Source organism: Solanum pennellii, chromosome 2, assembly GCF_001406875.1.
Source record: "Solanum pennellii chromosome 2, SPENNV200".
NCBI lineage: Eukaryota > Viridiplantae > Streptophyta > Magnoliopsida > Solanales > Solanaceae > Solanum > Solanum pennellii.
In genome coordinates, this window is record NC_028638.1 from 37,007,233 (window position 1) to 37,028,025 (window position 20,793).

A 20,793-nucleotide genomic window follows, 5' to 3' on the forward strand; every position below is an offset into this window, starting at 1 on the left:
GTATAAAAAGATAATATATTTTCCTCAACTATTGAAAAGTTCAAACCGTCCAAAAACATTATCCTATATTATGGGAAATATTATAGACTTAGGTGGGAACATTGGACTGATGAGCATGTGTCCAATACCAACTTTGATATTCTTATACTATTAAAGGAAGGTCCTTTTTGGTTTAAATATGATAATCTAAATTGAGCACCGTGATTTATTGCTCTTATGAAGCTGCCCTCTACGATATTCAAATTTAAGATTTTAAGATCGTGATTTGTGAATATTTAATATATATATATATATATATATATGTTAGATATATAAATATATAAAATTTGTGAAACTCAAATACATTTTAAAATATGAATACATAAGAAGACAAGTGAGCGAGAGAGAAGAAAGACAAGTAAAATAAGAGGTACGCGAATGAGAGTATCATTGTACCAGATACATGTGAATCATGTTTGGATGAGGTGTATCTGAAAATTCTAAAGGGATGTTGCCAAGAATACCGGCCCCGCTATATACTCGGAAGGAAGTATAGGGAATTTGTAAAATAATGTTAGTTGCACCTTAATTTCAAAAGTTAAAAATAATTATATCAATTCTCATGAACTATAACCACACATAACTTATGCCAAAATAGGACGAGCTTTACTGCCTATCCAAGCAAATTCTACCAAGTAGAGTTTGTAGACTGAAAAATATATATCTGTATGGCTCTGGCTAGTATTAATTATTGGAGCCAGGATGTATACAATTGACCTAAAAAACACATTTATGTACGAATTGCTTAAGTTTCTTGACAATTTATTCAAATGCATACCCTTAACTAAAACAAGGGGAACCACCAATAGGTGTGGTCCCGAATTTGAGATAGTTATGCTCCAATGCAGGTATCGGACAAAAACTAAAACAAGGAGAAGAGAAAAGATAGGTCACCACTTCATTTTCTAGTACTAGTATTATACTAGGGGAACGATTTTCGGTACAAGAATGAAAAAGACTTTGAAAAGGGAAATGCAATCAAGAACATGAAATTTCTTCTCTTACCAGATCTAAGTCACGACACTTTTTAAAAAAATTCTAAATTTACCATAGTACTGGGCAGAAAACACACCAAAAAAGGCAAATCGAAGCTGAAACCAACCTTTGCAATCTGCAGTTTTCAGTATATTTACTATATGTGTGAGCCTGCCTGCTTAATAAACCTTTGCTTATAAGAAAAAGGGACCACTATTTATTCACGAGGAAAAATGAGATTTGACAAGTAAACTCTGCTGGCTTCAAATTGATTATTAGGGGGGAAAAAACAATTATCTGCTCTACGGTACAATTGGTACTTGATCCACAATCAAAGCTTCTGACTGGTAATATGATCAGCACAGTAAATGCAAGAGCTGCAAACCTGGATTAAGTATTTGATGGTTCGGCCTGACCTTAATTATTGAGAATGAAACGTAGGTATTTTCTTGTTTGATCAGCCCAATGAAAAAAGAAATTGGCTAACACCATAGAACCCAAGGGAAAATTAACTTGGATCCACACTTAAATGGCTTTTGGTGCCTGGATATTATCAGGCAGGACAAGCTCGGGAGGTGTTTCACGGACAACTCCCAGCATAGAATCATACTCCTCGTCTTTGTGAGCAAATTTCTTCCGCAACGCCTTCTCAAATTCAATCGCATCAAAGCTTTTTGCATTTTCACCAGCATGGACCTGTGCTAAATTAGAGTAGTTGGCTGCTGATTCCGAGATGAAAGCAATTTCTTCTTGTGTGAGCTTCCTCAGAAACCTAGCTGGATTTCCTCCCCAAACCTGTTTATGAAACAGAACACCAAAACAACATTTATTAGCAAGCTAAACGTAATCAATTCTATTCCATAGTTTTTCATCCCAAAAGATGGAAGTGCACTATGCTGGCAAGGTAGAAAGGTGGCAGAGAACATAAAATTAACCTCAAAAAGGATTTTACCCGGGAATTTCTTGATATCCACATCTAAGTCTAAGCCACAACTTCACATGTTTATGAATATAAAAATTAAGAGACCTTTTCTTAGTTGAATTAAGAAATCTATTGCATGATAGCAACTAGCCTCGAAATGTACAAGAAACAAATCCATCTTTAGGTTAATAACCATACCAGAGTCAAAACTCAGATGTGTGTTCTGTGCGATACCTATGATGATGGCAAAATGAATAGCTTAAATCAGGTTACCACAAACCTCTCCACAAGGAATCCTCGTATTCTGCCTGACAAGGGCACCAGCTGCAACCATAGCATTCTTCTCTACAACAGCTCCATCAAGCAGAGTTGCACCCATACCAACAAATGCCTCATCTTCAACAGTACATCCATGTAAGACAGCACTATGACCTTCAAAATTAGATTTAAAGTTAACCACAAAGGTCATTGAAAATATTGACAGCAGATGTATGTTATTGATTTGCCAAATAGTTCTCACCTACAGTAACATTGTTGCCAATAATTGTTGGCAAAACCTTTCCACTTAGATTTGATTTGGCTACGTGAACAAGAGAATTGTCCTGGATATTGCTTCCGGCTCCAATACTAATACTGTTCACGTCACCTGCATGGAATATTTCATATTGAGCAAGAACAACCAGACTAAAAATAAATATTGGGTGCAAGAAAATCACCATATTCCTCACACTTCTCAAACATACACACATGGCCAGTAACACATATCTGGTGAAGTTTATTACAGACATCAAAGACTACGAAAAGTTCTGTTTTGTTTACAAATGAGATAGCATATTACTTACTAATTAGAATCACTCAAGTGAACTCGAAAATAAACTAAGGAAAACAACATGCAATCAAATTTTGACTGAAGCCTATCTATCCTGTTAAAATATTAGCAATTACAGCCCAAAACAGAGTTCTATGGCCTTGCCCTTAAGGAGCTAGAATTGACTAAAAGACTATGGCAGAAACAGGAAGTTCCTAACAAATCAAGATTGAAGAAGGAATAAAAACTTATAAAATATTTCCAGGCATGGGAGGATATTCATCAATCAAAATTTGTGGCAACTTGTATTGAACATGAGATTCTAACAGCACTACCAAAACATTGTATACTCGATTCAATGTGTTAGTATAAAATAAAGTATGTTTAAATTCTGGTCATTTTGCACAATACTGGATTGATATTTAGACAGTAAGAGAAATTTGAGGAGGTGCTTGGGAGGTTAAAAGATGTTTTGTGAGATTGTAATGAAAATCTGGCCATTGAATTATTGGCCTGGAAATATTGTATAGGCTCTTTTAGAAAATTCCAATTCTGAGTGAACCCAAACTAAACATACTTAATTCTACTAATGTGGTTAAGGGATTCTTAGTATAGTTTAAAGAAATAATCACTTCTGCATCTATGTTCATTTACAGTTCATAAATAATATTTTCTAATATATTTTTTTGAACTTGAATATTTTTTAATATATTAAACCAAACACTAATATAAGGAACCGATTTTTTTCAAATAATGGTATGAAACAGCTTTGAACTGGAGCGACATGGATAGTGAGGATTTATATAGCTGAACCCTACTAGATTGGAATTGAGGCGTATAAGTAATAGTAGTTGTATATAAACCAAACATCACTTGTTCAATACAAACGAGTTCAACCAAAAGTACAGCTGATCCAACCTCAAACAATCCCCTGGTACTTGGAATATATGATAATTAGAAAGGGAAATCAGAAGATAAACTGGCATGATGGATGTTGTAATTTAAAAAAAAGGTACACAAGAACAGAAGTAAACGACAATGACGACGCCTCACAATAAATATGCCCTCACTGATCATAATTCTCCATTTACTCATCTCAAGCCAATACCATACAAAATAAAAATTGAAAAAAAATATTACAAGAGGAGAAGTTACGACATCTTATCATGCTAATTGTTATTCTGAAATGCTTATATGTCAACAGGGCTAGTCATCTTTTGGCGAACTGAGAATTGTCTAAAATAATTTTTGCTTCTTATTGTCTTGCCCAATACAAAAGGTGCACCCCTTGCTTCCATTAAGAAAAATACTCTACATGAAAATTAAAAGCAATATTTTTTTCAGGACAGTTTGACCTCTCTTCGACTTTGCTCGAAGTCAAAAAAATGAAAGAGCAAGAAAAAGACTAATCATCTACAAAGCAGTTATTGTACCTCCAGATTCCTATAGAAGGCCTGTTTAACTAAGCATCTAGCAAAACACTTATTGTGCCTCCAGACTTCTATGGTAGGCCTGGCTAGCTTAAATATATAAACAGATGTTCACCTCAATCCCACTTTTACCTGTCTTAAAAATTAAAACGGAAAGACCCTCAACAGACATATATATTATGGCTAACCGGATATGATAGTATTTTTCCACATCTTCACTAGTTTGAGAGAGAAGGTTTCCAAATTCATGGACCTGTGTACAAGGAGGATAATTATGGTTATAGAGTTTTCACAGATGAAGCCGCAAAGGTCCGACCATTTGGGAACTTCGAGAATTAGAGAAAAAAAACAGCCCCGACAGAACACTGAGATAGAGGTGGGTAAAGCATAAAACATACAGGGAGTTTCTGTGTGGTTGAAGCTTACAGGTAATGAACCAGCAATTTGTTCAAATATCCGAAAATGATAGGGATGGAGGATAAGAAAGCATTTGGAAGAAAACATCAAGCAATTTGTTGATGATACAGGGTCACTTGCAAAACCAAAGCAGCCTTTGATCAAACAGAGTGAAGGGAACTTCCGACAAAGTGAAGGAATACAATGGCTGGGACAAGCAACATGTTGTCATAGGGAAAAAAGCTATTCCCTGCAAGCAGTTGATGACTAAAATTGCTACTTCATTCAATTTGAGATGGAGCCAATGGCAATTTCAGAGAGATGTGTTGTTGCTAGAGGAACTCGTGTCTTGAAAGATGGCCAAGCCCAACAATTTGAAGGCCACACCTACATGTCATTGGATAAAAGGATAGAACACTGCTGTGCTAGTCTGCCACTGCATTTGAGCATCGAAGCCTGCCTATTGAGTGGTAGTGGCATTTCATGATGCCCAGCTAAATCAAAAATAATTGTAAGGAGGGGTAGCATAAAAAATAGGCTGAGTGAGTTGAATGAATATACAACCCCAAACAAAGCAGCTAACATGGTGGAGGTGACTTAGACACTCTTGATTAAAGTAAAAAAAAAAGGGCAGAAAAGGTGTCACAGGTAACTATTTACTAAACATATCAGGTTTATATTGGCACCTGAAGCTTGTCCCAATCTCTTCTTCTTCTTCATTTTTATTCTTTTGATGGAAAATAATACGCCATAATGATTTTTGTTACAGAAAAGGAAACATTCTTGATGAGGAAAATCAGATAAGGTGATACAATTTAGCAAAAGGAGAACTAATCGCTATTAATACAATTTAGCAAAAGGAGAACTAATCGCTGATGTGGCAATTTCTGTTAACAAGTCCAGAAGTTAGTTAGAACAGTTAGGACTGTTAGATAGTTAAATTCTGTTAATTGTATCTGTGAAACTTAACGGTTTTAGTAATCTCTAGGAGCCTATAAAAGGATTGTATTAGATCATTGACAGTCATTCATTAATTGATAATCAGATTGTTTTCTTCTCTCTATAATTTTCTCTTAACCCGAATCCCTGAACTAGCTGTTCAAATTCTTCGAGATTACTCCTGGAATTTGTTTCTTCTCTGTAATTGTATCATTGGTACCTCTGACACTGGGGCATTAACAGAGACAAGTAACATTCTAGTGAAAAGGAAATCTATTGATTTTGAAGAGAATACTCTGAAATACGGGGAGGACACTCTTCAATAAAGAAGTCTTAACAGTGAACAAGAGATGGACAGCCAACATGGCCAAGATAATGAAGCAGAAGCAATGAGCATAATGGGTAAAAATATGGCGATGGAAAACAGATAGCTGATAATGAATTGCAAGTAATTGATGACAATGTACAATCATAAGAACTAGAAGTGGAATAAGAAGTTAATGGGGTAGCTTCAGTTTTGGAATAGCAGAAATTTAGGAATTCAGACTCTTCACGGATTTTTGGTCAAACTAGAAAATGAACAAAAGAACTCAAGGTTGAAGGGGGTTAACAATAAGATGTGAACCAAATAATAAAGGGAATTTTCTGAATAGGAAACAGGGAAGCAACAAACAAGGGTGCAGACTTAGAGGTAATGATGTAGCTTCAACAACAGAATAAAGGCCAATGGAGAATTAAATTGAATTGAGATAACAGGTTTTGCTTATTGTTCTGTTTTGTTTGTGAGGTAGTGGATTGGATTATGATTGATGTAGTAAGGGGGGCTGGTTGAGGGTTAAAGTTAGTAGTCTGATCTCACTGGATGCATACGGTTGCATTCACTGAATGCTTTTTTAATAAATCATTCAGTCATCAAAAGCTGACATAAATATGAGAACTTTGGAAGAATTAGATTAATGATGAATTAAGAGGAATAAACAATCTCTTGTGAGTTAAGCCTAGTACAGTGATGAAATCATTGAAATGCCACCTGCAAAAGTGAGAACTTGTACAAGACAAATGATAGCTTCAATAAAAAGCTTGAGAACCACATAAAATTAATTCTGAATTATCAACGAAGAAGCTATATTCCAAATGTCTATCCTCCGCACATATTCAAGAAACATATAAGCTTTTCATCAGACAAGATGAGATTTTGGCTCACTGCCTCACCCCTACTTCATGTCTCTAGGATACATAGAGTGTTGACAATCTTTATGTTTCAAAATCAATAGGTACGATTTAAACGCATCTATGGGAGATGCAACATACAGAAGGTTTCTGCCAAATGCAGCAACAGCTTTGTCCAGGCAATTAATTTTACTAGAATATTTTAGCACATATAAAGATACATTATCATATTATGGGAAACAGAACATACCTCGCAGAACACATCCATACCAAATAGAAGCATTACGTCCGACATGAACATCACCAATTAGAGATGCACTTGGGGCCACAAAAGCATCTTTATCAACCGTTGGTGCTTTGTTAAACAAGTTCATAAGAGTTCTATGCCTTGACACTGGAATAAGGAAGCACAAATGGAAAATGTCAAAAGGTGCAGGAGTGTAACATATGTGCTTTGGAGCACATTGACAAACAAATATTCAAACTTAAAATGAAAAACAAATTCTTTGATCAAAAAGCGAAGAATATTGTAGTAAAGGATTCTAGGTGTATTACATTTATAATGCAAAAACATACATACTAGAATGAAGGAATCAGATGGCAAAGTTGTTGACTGTGAGCATATTATTTCAAATATGACCAATCCAGAAAAATATCCTTTGTCACCAGACTCTTCAGACAAAAGAAGCAATGAATGTTCAAGATTACAACCAAAGATGCCAAGCCAGTAGCTTCTTTCGATTTGAAAAAAATATATGTATATACAAGAATAATTTTACAAAGTTAGTCTGAGTGACTTATGCTATAAAGTAGCACGGAGTCTGAAAGTCTAATGATGTTGAACTGCGGAAAATCCAAATTTTGCAGTTGGGAGAATCTACCAACAATAACAAGCCAGTAAACCATATACATATGGGGAGATAGATATCAGCATAATTTTGCCACAAGTACTTGCATTTCATCAGCAGTCTTCAGGGTCATTACTCTAATAGCATAAATATATCTATCTAGTCTATATAGTATAGATATAACAGATAAGAAAATATTTCCAACTTCAATATAGGACACCTTTTCTTCTCCAGAACTAAAATAAATCCAGCATCACAGAATTATCATCTAATTCTTTAACAGTAAAATTATCCCCTTGAGAAGCTTTAGGCAAAAAGTGGAAAGTAGAATTGCAAATTTTGGATGATTTATGGGAGGATGCGGAGGTCGCATATTAGAATACAAGGCTACCTTCTCAAAAAAAAAAAAAAAGAAGGCTAGTAGGAAACTGAGCATTGTCTCACTTTACTGCAAGATAAGCTTGGTCGTAGTTTGGTGCTCTGTATTTTCTCATTTAATACCAACTGTATTCATGTAGTTACTTATCCCTCAATTTCTGTTACTACTGATTGTTTCTTGTGCTTTGGTTATCACATTATTTTGTTATTGTTATTGTTCCTTTTTCATGAATGCTATGTAATGCTTCCTCTAGTATTTGTTATGTCTTCAATATGCGTTATCTGAGTCGGGGCTCTTTCGGAAACAAACTCTCTACCTCCAAGAGGTAGTGTTAAGTTATGCGTACACTCTACCCTCCCAAACCTCACTATGTTGTTGAATAATTAAACTCAAGTTTTTCAACAAAATCCACCTACGACGTTGATCTCATGACTGACTGAGTTAAGAAACAATTTTTTTTAAATTAAATTTACTAGATCAACATTTAGATTGCCCTGAAAGACAAAGATCAATGGTTTTAGGATTTGACTTTCTTTTTAGCTATTTAGAATGCATGGGCATTGTTAGGTGGTATCCTAGTATATGTAAATAATACAAGTACTCTTATCAGATTTAACATGAATAAGAAAATGAGACTAATTAACTTCTTGTTGTTTTACAAGCAAGGAAGCTTCATCTTTCATGCAATTCTACTTTCCCGTTTTGCCTAAAGTAGAATTTACTCAAAGAGGTAGTCACATTATATGTTACTTGTTAGTATGACAACATTTCTTCTGAAAGAAAGAATCTCCATACTTCATCTGCTCCCAAAATTACCCACTTACTAAGGAAATAAAGTTACACTAGTGAAATCAAAAACAGAGATCCACCTTTCAGTTTTTCAAAGGCATTCATAACCTCAAGACAAATAAGTGGAACGGTAATCAATTGAAGGTTTTCTCCAGCTGAATAAAACCTCAAAATGTTACTAGCTCCTTTAATTATTTGCTATCATCTTCAATACTCAACCATATGCGGAACGACTAATAGCTTCAGTATTTAAACAACACTCAATCACATATGCCAATCAACGGATCAACTACACTCCAAACCAAAAAAATAAAAATAAAAAGCATTTCACTCCACTTGTTAACTCTCACCCATTTTATTCCAAATATGAGGATAAAACAGGTAGGTCAGCTACATTAATGCTCTATAATCATTATTCCACTCTAATTTTGTCCCAATTTTATTCATTTTCAGGTAAAATTAGGGATTGTGTAATCAATTAAAAAACTTTGCCGGCAAACACTGATGTTGGAAAGAATCAATTACCAAATACCAGTATTCATAAACCTAAAATCTCAAAGGAGATAAAGAGGATAGAGCATACGTACGTTGTTCATGGAAGTAGTAGTTTCCTTGGAGGCGGCAGCCCAAACGATCAATGGCTTGACCCGTTTCCCGGATCCAGAATCCGACTGTGTAGATTGCTTTGCCCAGCGTACCCATATTCGTGGAAATGTGATTCTGCAGAAGAAGGGATTGTTCAGTTAATTTAGCTCCAACACTATTTCTGAAGAAGAAAATGGAATGAGTTGAATCTTTTCTATCTCTTTAAAATCATTTGTTATACTTTATTTAGAGTTGTGTTACTCCTATTATGTTTTTTTTTTTTGTTTTTTTGGCCAAGTATTGAATGTGTTTTTTTTTCTTTTTCTAACTACATTTTATACTCCTCAATTTTTTTAAAAAAAAACTAGTAAAGTCACGTTTCAATTTCGTTAATTTATATAAAATATAGGATCAAATATATTATAAAACATTAACATTTCAAAATAAATAGTCATATAATGTCATAGATTAAATTTTATATACGTATTATATATTATTAAAAAAAATATACTTAATTTAAAATTTTGAAGTAAGAGTGCTTGGTCAAAAATTTTAAATATTTATTTGTTTGAATGTATTTTGAAAGAAAAGAATACGAAATATGATTTGAATATAAACTATAATTTAAATAGGTTAACATATGGAAACACATCATACTATTTGGTGTGAGCTAAATTCCGAATATAATTTTGAGGATTTATCATGGCCAAATGTTAAGTTTCAAATAAAGTGAAAAAATCTAAATAATTTTGTGGTGAAATGGACCCTTATTTGTATATTATGTTTATCCCAAATTTAATAATTTAACTGCAACAATTTAATATTATCTATTCGAATAGATTAGAATGAGATGAAAAATAATTTGCACTTATTTGTTTTTAGATACTCTATACGAGATATGTATAAATTACTATCAATTAATTTTGATTGTGGATACATATGTATCTTAAAATACTATCAAAGTGAGAGTACACGCTTAACTATGATTAAGTGATGATATTTGTATAAAAGATATATGTTTTATATTTTGTAATGATCAATTTAATTTAATACGAACTTTAAGATTGTATATCAATAATAAATATAATAGTTAGAGTAATGATTGAAGAATTTTTTTTGGTAAAAACAAGATTCACATCAAAGTTTAACAATTGATAAATTAATAAATTAGAGTTTTTTTAGGGTATAAAAATTGTATAACAATAGAATGCAATGAAAAAAATGATTATAAAGATGAAGATAAAAGAGAATACTTTTATTACATTACATATATACTTTGTTGTCCAATAACAAGAGAAATCACATTGAGTGATGCTCCCTTTATATCAAGGTTGTCCTTTTTCAAGAGGATTTTACCAATTTGGACATAATTTGAAAAAATGTATTAGTAAGTGATAATTGGTTTTTGTTCCTTTTAGTAAATAACTTAGCATTCAATCGAGTGAGTCATTTAACTCTTTTATGGAGCAGAAGGATCAACATGTTATTTAGATCAATTCTAATAGATATGAACATAAAATACTGAGTTTTATAGAAAGATCATGAGTTCACATGCATCATAATTTATATTTAAAATAACCCCTGGTTACTGCTTATCAGGCCTACCAAGACATGTTCATTTGCCCTATATGGATCTCATGATTACAACTTACTGCTAATTTTTTAAGCTTTACAATAGATAAATTGAGTTACTTATTTATCAGTTCAATTTTATAGATGTATTAGCCATAACATGAGTTCAACATCTTCTAGTTACTTTGTCAATTGCTTTTGTAATGATGGTGTTCAGATCCGCCTACACAGATTACTTCACCAAAACTTACTACCATTCTCCTGCATGAATAACGAGCAGCTTTGTCTCTCAAAACTTGGGCAGATGAAATGAAATCACCTAGTGTACTTCTCAAATGAAATAAATAGATTTTTGCATTTTTGTTTCTATGCTATCTCCTTCAGAAACAAAATGTGGGTACTGAACCAGGTATTCTCATCTCTTCCATTTAACAAATTAAACTACAAACAGGCAAAAACAGCATCTAATACAAATGCAGTTCCATACTTTCTTCTTTCTATTCAATTAAAAAAAATACAATATAGAGAAGATGTGGAACTCTTTGGATCAAGCTGACTTCATTATCAGGTTGAATCAACCTACTAAAATCTCCTATAAATTATGAATCAGATTGTATGTTGGAGGATTATACAGTATATTTTACAATATGAATCACTGCATATGTAAGGGTAATGCTGAAGCTAAGTTTCTGATACTGTTTCAAGAGAAGACGCTGGTGTTATCGTGGCTGACAACCAATCTAATAAAGCTTCATTCACTAGTTCTGGAACTTCGTCGTGGGGACAATGACCTGCTTTCAGGTTAACAATGGTTGTGTTTGGATAGAACTCCTTAATCTGATTGGCTTTGGCAGGACCAACCCAAGGGTCTAGGTCACCCCACAGCAACAACAATGGGCAAGAAAGTTGTCTCAACACACTGTTAAGTGTATACTTTCTCTGGTTTGAAATGAATCGTGTCATCAATCTGTAGATTGCAAAAGAAGAGGACATTGGATAAGCTTCTTAAACTAGAAACAGGAATTCAACATAAAAATCATCGGTATCTATTCAATAAAAAAGTAAAACAAATAAACTTATTTTCGAGCAACCTGGTCCTGATAAGGTATACCAGTAATTGTGTTACATAAATATCTGATGTTGGAAGTATGTCTAGTGTTCATATAAATATGAAGCTTTATCCCTCTATTATTATAAGGCTGAAATGACATGATAAGGAGGGTTTCTCCCTTCTCCTTGTATTTGAACATTGACCAATTATGCATTTTTTTATAAAGTGCTAGTTATTTCGGATTTAAGTTGCGAAGGAAATAAATATTGTAAGGTGGTTGACTGGGAGACAGAGTTTAAGAGAGAGAAGACTTTTGACTTGTGGTCTGAAATATGTCATGACATTTCTGTAGCTACAAAAGTATGTGACTGAGACTAAAATGAGAATTTAAAAATTAAAATGGTTTTTACATATAGGAAGGCGTCAATATTTTTGGAATAGACTAAAAAGCGAAGAGTATCACAAAAAATGGAATTGAGGGAGTATGTTGGAGCTATAAGACAAGAGGACTTGATAAGAATGAAGGAATTTTTTCTTCATAAGGTTACTTTAGAATAGTCCAAATTATTTGGGTGATTTTCTAATAATACTGTTTCTTTTCCAAACCATATAAAGTAATATTATTTTAGCTATTGAATGGAAGCAAAACTGTAGACAGCTGCATTCATACCGGTAATAAACCTCCCCTGCATTTGGGTCAGCTGCAGGTCTGGTAATTGAATCGATGAGATAATCGTCCACATTTGAAGAATTTATGTAGACCTTCAAGTGAAAACACATATAGCAAGTCAGTTGTTTGATAATAAAAAAATGACGATAATGTATAGTACTGGAAACATAAACAAATAAAATGCAATTAGATGCAGATAAGCAGACGCATCATGCCATTAACAAACAGAGATGATGTTCAAGACATCATTCTGCCACAGTTTGACCACCATTAAGTACAAACAGAATAAGACAATGTCGAGAATATCCTCAGATAGAAGGATCATCAACTTGACAAATTCCACAAGTGAATTTTGACCGTGGTTAGATTCATCTTTGAATGTGAAACAAAAAGGTTTAACCTTTGGAAAAAAGCACAAAGGTTTTAGAACGACAAATAAAGAACACAATCTACAACTATTGCAATTCAACACCTTGAAACAAATATACAGAAATTTCAGTAAAAAAATAAACATTAGACTCTAGAAAGGAGAAAAAAGATGAAGAAACTGGGTAAGAGAGACCAATTCATAAGAGTCAAGCAAACCAGTACTGGTGGACCTTGGAACCTACAATAACGTCAGTCCTAAATATCAAGGACGAATGAACTACATTATTGAAAAAAATCGTTTTCCTGTTTATCCATTTCTAAAAGTTGTACCATATTAAGAAGACATTAAGAAAAGTTAGTACTGTTTCTGATTGTCAGTTCAATTCTAAGATATGCATTACGCAGATTTACACATGTCTGCAAAGCTAAAAGATAGAACAGTTATGCATATATTGGTGCAAACACGCCGAATAATTTGAAATTCATATAGAAATTGGAAGAAAAGAAACTTGATTGGCTATAAAAGGAACATACACTCTTCAGAACAGATTCAATACGAGCTGGTTGCTTTGATTGCCAGAATACTAATCCAAGGACTACACGTTGAAAGATTTCCTTTAGTGGCTTTAGGATAAATTTCTGTAAGGCTGTTTCTTCAGTTCCTTCAGCTGCACTGCTGGCATCCCCAAATTGTCCTGCGCTATTCAACAGTGTAACTCCCTTGACTTCATCAGTGAGTGACGCTGCTGCTATCAGAGCAGTAAATCCTCCAAGACTGTTATATAATACATAACATATTCACATTTAAATTGAATTTCATCACTGCAAAGTAATGCTAAACTGTAGCAACAAGCTAGAAAAGAGGGAAATGAATCTTAACAATTTCAAAGTCCAAGAACTTATAACTGACGCACTGTTTTCCAAAAAAAAAATGTTACTGCTATCTGTTTTACTTATTTTGCCAGATAAATCAAGCTTTGGTATCTTCTCTAGATCCAAATCAAAGTGATGTTAATCTTATATATCATCTGAATGTAATACGTCCATAAATAAATAACTAACTTATTTAGAATCATTGTGCGATGTGATTATTTAGAAACCACAATTTTTAAGTACTTGGTAATTGATACAAAATGTAGAACAACAATACAGATTCATTACATGCTACAATATCCAGGAAGTCATTTGATCGCTCTCTAGACATTCCTAACAGCCTCTAAATGAAAATTCTACATTTCTCTCTTTTTTCCAAAAGAGCTCAGACAGATTGGTACAAATTCTCCAAAAGTGAATGAGTGAAAACAGCCAGGACAAAAGAAGTGATATCAGAGAAAGAAAGGGTTGGTCCAGTTATAGAGACCCTCCACATCCAACAATGCAGCAGGGGGTTCAAGTCACCAAGAAGGAAAAATGGTAGTAAAAACTACTGGTATCCTTGGGGAAGTGGCAGGTGGGGATTAGAAAAGCAAGAAAAAATAACTAGATTAAGGATTAAGGATATGATCTTTTAGAAATTTACAAAGACAGCTGCTCTCTTAAGCTATGAATCCACCAATGTGTAAAGAGACATTTCTTGCATTATAAATTTAAGACATTTCGACATGATATTAGAGAATTTTCATCACTACCAAACCTTTTGAAGCCACTCTATGTGAAATCTTAGGGAATAATTCATCCTTATTACGAGCTACCAATTAATGGTCATCGCCTCAATTAACTTACAGACCTTTATTTCCAGAAAGTAAATTAGACGATTTGAAACTGGTAACTTGAGTAAATTGAACAATATAGCATAAGTAATATTGTAGATGGTCAAAAGGAACTCAAGGATTTACAACTTCCAGAAAATTCACTAAAATGACAAGTTGTTAAATGCACGAGCTAACCTGTTTCCCACTAAAACTGATGGTTCTTTCACAATTTCCTTCAAGAAGTCGACAACCTGATCTCTCCAAATGAATGCATCATAGTCTATTAGTGCCTTCTCGCTCCAACCAAATCCTATCAAATCTAGAGCATAAACCTTGTATCTTTTAGCCAGTTCTGGTATGTTATACCTAAGAAAGCAAGAAAGACAGTTCATCAGGAGCTTAAAAGAAATAGTACTATGCGAAGAAAGATTCAAGTCCCAAAAGAATCACCACATAAGTATGTGTCTTCAAAGCACTTACAATATATCTAAAGAAGTATGAGTTTCATAAAAAGAATACACTTCCATAAGACCATAACTAAAGTTAATATCTGTAATACTTGCAAAACCCCATTCAAACAGAAACGACAACAGTTTTTAAACAATACAAGGCTTGGGACTTCATGTCGGAGGTCTCAAGTTTGAAATCTCTTGCCAAGGGGTTTCCCTTCTGGGTCGAGCTCGTCGCACCAGGCTTGCCTAGTGCGCGTACCTCTCCTATGTGGTTTGCGAGCTATGCATAAGAACGGGGGTTTTACCTGTGCGCACCCAAAGGATAGTGACTGCTAGTTTCCCTTGTCATTAAAAAAAAGAATGCACCAGTAGTTTGATCTTACAGCTATACAGTCCTCCAAAGTAAAGCTCTTAATTTTAGTAACAGCATAATAATTCTATGCACAACTAAATATATAATTGATCTCAATCTATCACCACTAAATCTCATCATGGATAGTTATTACCTCCAGTGAAAGGCAGAAGCACCAAATCCATGAATTAGAACAACTGGAAATCCTTCTCCTTCCACTACATAATGAATTTTATGGCCGCGCCACGTCCAATAGTTATACCCCTCTGGCTTAAATGGCAATCTCTCCAAACCTATATCATCAATCCCTTGTCAAGTAACTCACACTAGCACATATAATAAAGAAAATTCCAACTTACAAACAGGTAACGGAATTGACCTTTAGAGGGTTCAGCAACTACAGAAGTAGTCATAACTGAAGCTCCAGCAGCAACTATACCATTAAAAGTAAAACCCCTTCTACTCAATTCGCATTTCCCTCCTTCACCCAAAAGAAAAAGAACATTTCTTTTAAATTTTTCAAGAAAAAGCTCGCATTTTTCAAATCAAGATTCAAAATTGGAAACTTACTGAAATGATTATTTCTTCCAGGCAAAGCTAATCTGGTACCTACAGGATTCAACCATTCAGTTCCAACAGTGGCACAAGAAGTTGACATTGATTAAATTACAACCTATAAATCCTCGAAAACCTATACTTGGTCACAGTCTTGAATTTAAAGATTCAATGAAGTACTGTCCCTGCTTCAATACTGAATTTTTTGAGTGTTGGTATGTGGCTGCGATTCGTTTTTGAGCTGGTGGTAGTATAACGGCCAAGTACTTTAACAGATCAACACTTCTTTTTTTCCTTTTTTTTTTCTTTCCAAATTTATAAGTTTTTGTGCCAAGCAAAATTTGGATTATAAATATTAGTCCGATTTCATCATTTTAAATTTTAATTTACTAACAAAAACTAAGTTAATTATTCTATTACTAGCTTTATTCGTATTCATTTTAGAAATGACACACATATTAAGATAATAATAATTAGCATAGTTAAATTACAATTTTACCCTGATTAATCATGATTTCAAAAAGAATATTAAAACCTAAAAAATTTTAAAAAGTTTAAATGAGGATACAATAGAAAAAAAATATCACTTTTGATTTGTCATAATAGACAAATAAATAAGGATACCTAAAACAGTAAATAGGAACAAAATAAAATATTTTAATTAATAAACTTGAGTTCAAAAATGCAGTTTACAAAAGTTTAAGTAGAAGGATTTTAAAGTATAAACTCATATACAAGTATAAGAGTCTATCGGATTTTATTTCACTTATCAAAGACATATATACATCCATTTACATTGTTTACACAATATATATACTTTGCAACAATTCATATAATCTTCAACGAGTTGATTTATTTTTTCACTCTCAACTAATTCAATTATCTTTTAAACCGTCCAAAAATTTAGATATTTACTCTCTTTTTTTTAACCTACAATTGATAATGATTTGAAAATTAATCAAGATTCAAAACTACTTATTACCAATCAACTCATCATTTTAATTTAAAATTCAATTGAAACAGCTTGCACGATTTAATTTAATAATTTAAGATTCAAAACGTATTAGAAATATTTTCTTTCGATAATACTTAACACGACTCGACTACTAATTTTATATTACAATAATTAAATTTTCAGTATTATTATTTGTTAAATAATAATGCATATTATTGTTATTGAGATATTTCATTGATGAGTTCATGAATTGCCATTTTAAACAATAAATTGGTAATTGAATATTTCCAATAAGAAATTTTGACTCAATGTTTATTTTGTTTAATTTTTCTATTTTACTTAGAGTTAGTTGAGGTTTAATCCCCATAATTTCAAGTTCATTTAGTTGCTTCAGTGTTTTCATATGCTCTTCAATTATTAAATTCATTGTCTTCTGAAAGTAAACTTTGATAATGTTTAAAAAAAAAAAATTAATGAACAATGTTTTACTAACAATTATACAAAGTAATGTCTATATTCATTTTTTTCTTTATTTCTTTTAAGTCCTTAATTAAAAGTAGAATGTATGGACATGATCCCTAGAATGCTTATATATTAACATAAAATGATATGTCAAATTTTTGCAAGTTTCGTCAACTTATATTAAATCATTGATATTATTATTCATATTTCTTATCCATAATAGCATAACTTATAAATATAATATAGAAAACCTGATCAATTAATAAATTGTAAATAAACATAACATATAATATTCTCATTACTTATGTTCAAATACAAGATACGAAAAAATTAAACCTAACACAACCAACCACAATAGTAGAATTCATTATGTTTTTCAAATATAAAGTCATTCATTTGATTTTATTTTTATTATTAATGAAACAAGTAACAACATTAAAAATAAATCTTACAAAAGGACAAATGCATAACAATGATAAGTAGCTCATTAGGCTATAATGAGATAATATCTTTGATGATCGTTCAATTATAGATTGATCAGATATTAACGTCTATCTTCTCATCTATAGTTAAATGAACCATGTATAAATAGGGTAGATACACCATAAGAAGACAACTACAACAAATCGAACAAACACTGCAACCATTGTTAGTATCACAAGGACGTTCACAAGTATTAAGTTGTGGGAGTAATCTTCTTTCGAGTTGAGAAAAAATACTGTTAATATCTCGTACTGTAAATACTTGTATTTTTTCATAAGAACCACGTTGTATCCACTATAAAAATATAATTTTTCTTTTATCAAAATCAATATTGATACTTCATACAAAGAAAACACTTTGATATATATTATATTGAACTTTCTTGATGAAAATCTGAGTCTATATATTGTTGTTGTTAATGAAAACGAAATATAGGCTTGAACACAAAATAATTCATAATTATAATATCGAAATAGAGAGATGGATATTAACTTGTGGTTGTCATGAGAAGAACAATGAAAACAAAACAAAACTTAAATCAATGACATATTAAGAAAAATATAGTACACAATGTGCTATGAATATTATTTGTTTGTACACTTGATTTCTCTTCGATGGGCACAATTTATAGACTTTACTATAATATTTTTTTAATTCTTATATCTTTACTTGTTTTTTCATTTCTAAGTCTTTCAAATATTTAAATAATTAGTTTCGATTTCTATCTCACCTCCAACAAAACAATGGAAGTTTATTTAGATCAGATAAATTAAAAATCTTGAGTTTATTAGTTTTGATTTCTAGACTAGGTACTTCATGAGGATTGAATATATATATATATATATAGATATATATTCCTATTTTAATATGACTTGAATTCAACCACGATCTACTAGAAATTACTATTCGCAAGCTATCATTTTTTAAAAACAAGGATTGAGACTTTAAAAATTTAAATACATGTTGATCAAATTACTATGGCGGAGTTTTTAATTAACATTATTTGATCAACATGTATTTAAAATTTTAAGTCTCAATCCTTGTTTTTAAAAATGACAACTTGCGATAGTAATTTTTAGTTGATCGTAAAAGCACATTAATCTAGTTTGATATATAGATTAACTTATTTTGAGATTATATTTCTAAAATAATATTTTTTATTATTTTTCAAATTATTTTCAGATCAAAGAGAATTATTTTATTTTGCCTTCTTGAACTCTACATTTTTTATAAGAATAAAAGCAATAAAGATAATAATAAACCAGCCTATAGTATTTTGACAAAACATATCTTAAACAAACTAAGTAATAAATAGAAAAAACTAGCTAACTAAATATTAACTAGGATTTATTCAACAATTAAAATAGTAAAATAAAGTTACTATAATTCAAAAACATAATTTTAACAATCTTCTTTGCTTAAGAAATTGCAAATTCAACATTCGGTTCTAACGTACCTCATTAACAAATTTGTCAAATTCATATTTGGTCTTGTAGTTAGTTTATTCTAAATCATCAATTTGTAAATTTTGATTATTAACAAAATTTGGTTTGTGTTCATCTTATGTCGAATTAAATGAGAAGTGTATACCTTTTATTTTAACTCGTTTATCTCCTCCTCAGTGAAATTAAAAAGTCAGATAATAATTATCTTCAAATAATAAATTAAACTCTTTTGTTATTAACTGACCAACACTCAATAACTTTTAGGATAATTTTGATAGCCTGTATAAAAATCGACTATATTGAAAAAGTTTTTAAAATTATATCAATAAGAAATTTTCTAAGGTTTAAATATTTGTATTGTTATGTAACGTAGAATTACCTATATATAATTATTTGTGTCTTACAAAATACTACACAAAAATATTATATTGTTAGTTGAAAAAGAAAACTAATTATTAAATTATATTCAACTATCACATATTTTTAAATGTAAGAGAAAATAAATATATGAGAAATGGGTTCAGGTCACCCATGATCTATTGATTCATTTTAATTTTATGCATTTAGAATCTTATGATTCGATGATTGAATTTATGTTTCTTAATTGTTATGTAAACGTTGATCTTAAAATGATCAATTCAACTTTTATAAAGTTAAATTACTATCCAATAGTGATTGATCATATATTAATATTTGAAATTTTCATATATTTAAGACGAACTTCAGTGACGATCACTTTAATTGTCACAATCTATAAGTGTTTAGCGGCGACCCATAAATGTTGCCACAACAAGTGGAAACTTTAGTGGCGACCCTTATTGTTGATGCAGGAAATAAGATATTTAGCAGTGATAGTTGTGAGATCGCCACTAATTATATATTAGATATTTATTTTTCAAAAATAAAAGTCGGATGAAAATAACATTTGTGGTGACCGATAAATAATTGCTTTGTATTTGTTTTTCCAATTTCATAGATTTTTTATAATTTTCTTTCCCTTCTTATTTTTCCTTTTGTCAAATTCAACAGATTATTTAAAATTTTCTTGCTTATTTTCTTTGTCCCCTGTTTAAATTTTTCTTAAACACAAATAATTTTTTGTCTACCTTGTTCCATTGTTTTTCTTTTATTCTCTTGATTTTATTTATTTCTTTTGTTGTTGTTTTGTCTTTCCTTTGGCTTTGACTTAAATTTAATTTTGAGTCTTATATTTATATAATTTAATTTCGAACTAACACCCAAAAAAATGGAGAAAACCAAATAAAACATTAAAAAAACACTAAACTATAGTATTCTTTTTAAAAAATTTATTATCATTATTTTTGAAATGCATGTATTTTTGCTTAATTAATTAAAAGTGAAAAGATAAGAAATTAACGAAAGAACAAAAAAATATAAAGCTAAAAGTGAGGTGGGAAATAAATATTTAACAAAGAAATTAATAAAATAATATATA

General features: G+C 31.5%; 2 protein-coding genes across 3 annotated transcripts; both read right to left on the reverse strand.

The window, feature by feature from the left end:
• Nucleotides 1-1,126: 1,126 nt before the first annotated feature.
• Nucleotides 1,127-9,529, reverse strand: LOC107012045 (gamma carbonic anhydrase 1, mitochondrial-like). The gene is made up of 5 exons (XM_015211770.2): nucleotides 9,283-9,529; nucleotides 6,930-7,073; nucleotides 2,457-2,582; nucleotides 2,217-2,368; nucleotides 1,127-1,809 (listed from the first exon to the last, which is right to left on the reverse strand). The coding sequence occupies exons 1-5, from the start codon at nucleotides 9,395-9,397 to the stop codon at nucleotides 1,540-1,542; spliced, it is 807 nt and encodes a 268-aa protein (XP_015067256.1). The 5' UTR covers nucleotides 9,398-9,529; the 3' UTR covers nucleotides 1,127-1,539.
• Nucleotides 9,530-11,317: 1,788 nt separating this feature from the next.
• LOC107011950 (pheophytinase, chloroplastic) lies at nucleotides 11,318-16,260 on the reverse strand. Of its 2 annotated transcripts, none has more exons than XM_015211642.2 (7): nucleotides 16,008-16,260; nucleotides 15,817-15,915; nucleotides 15,592-15,730; nucleotides 14,829-14,999; nucleotides 13,477-13,717; nucleotides 12,574-12,665; nucleotides 11,318-11,819 (listed from the first exon to the last, which is right to left on the reverse strand). In XM_015211642.2, the coding sequence occupies exons 1-7, from the start codon at nucleotides 16,093-16,095 to the stop codon at nucleotides 11,534-11,536; spliced, it is 1,116 nt and encodes a 371-aa protein (XP_015067128.1). In that variant the 5' UTR covers nucleotides 16,096-16,260; the 3' UTR covers nucleotides 11,318-11,533. The 2 variants fall into 2 exon arrangements, with proteins under 2 accessions (XP_015067128.1, XP_015067127.1); XM_015211641.2 differs by having other exon boundaries at nucleotides 15,817-15,918; nucleotides 16,008-16,257.
• Nucleotides 16,261-20,793: the final 4,533 nt, after the last annotated feature.

Bases quoted from the DNA above. Each gene is read 5' to 3' on its own strand.
- LOC107011950 (XM_015211641.2), bottom strand. From the start codon at position 16,095: ATGTCAACTTCTTGTGCCACTGTTGGAACTGAATGGTTGAATCCTGTA. The intron at 15,731-15,816 runs GTCAATTCCGTT...TTGATGATATAG, and splicing joins AGTTGCTGAACCCTCTAAAG to GTTTGGAGAGATTGCCATTT. The intron at 11,820-12,573 runs GTATGAATGCAG...TGCAATCTACAG, and splicing joins GCAGGGGAGGTTTATTACCG to ATTGATGACACGATTCATTT.
- LOC107012045 (XM_015211770.2), bottom strand. From the start codon at position 9,397: ATGGGTACGCTGGGCAAAGCAATCTACACAGTCGGATTCTGGATCCGG. The intron at 7,074-9,282 runs GTACGTATGCTC...TCCTTATTCCAG, and splicing joins CTACTACTTCCATGAACAAC to TGTCAAGGCATAGAACTCTT. The intron at 1,810-2,216 runs GTTTGTGGTAAC...TTTCATAAACAG, and splicing joins CGAGGATTCCTTGTGGAGAG to GTTTGGGGAGGAAATCCAGC.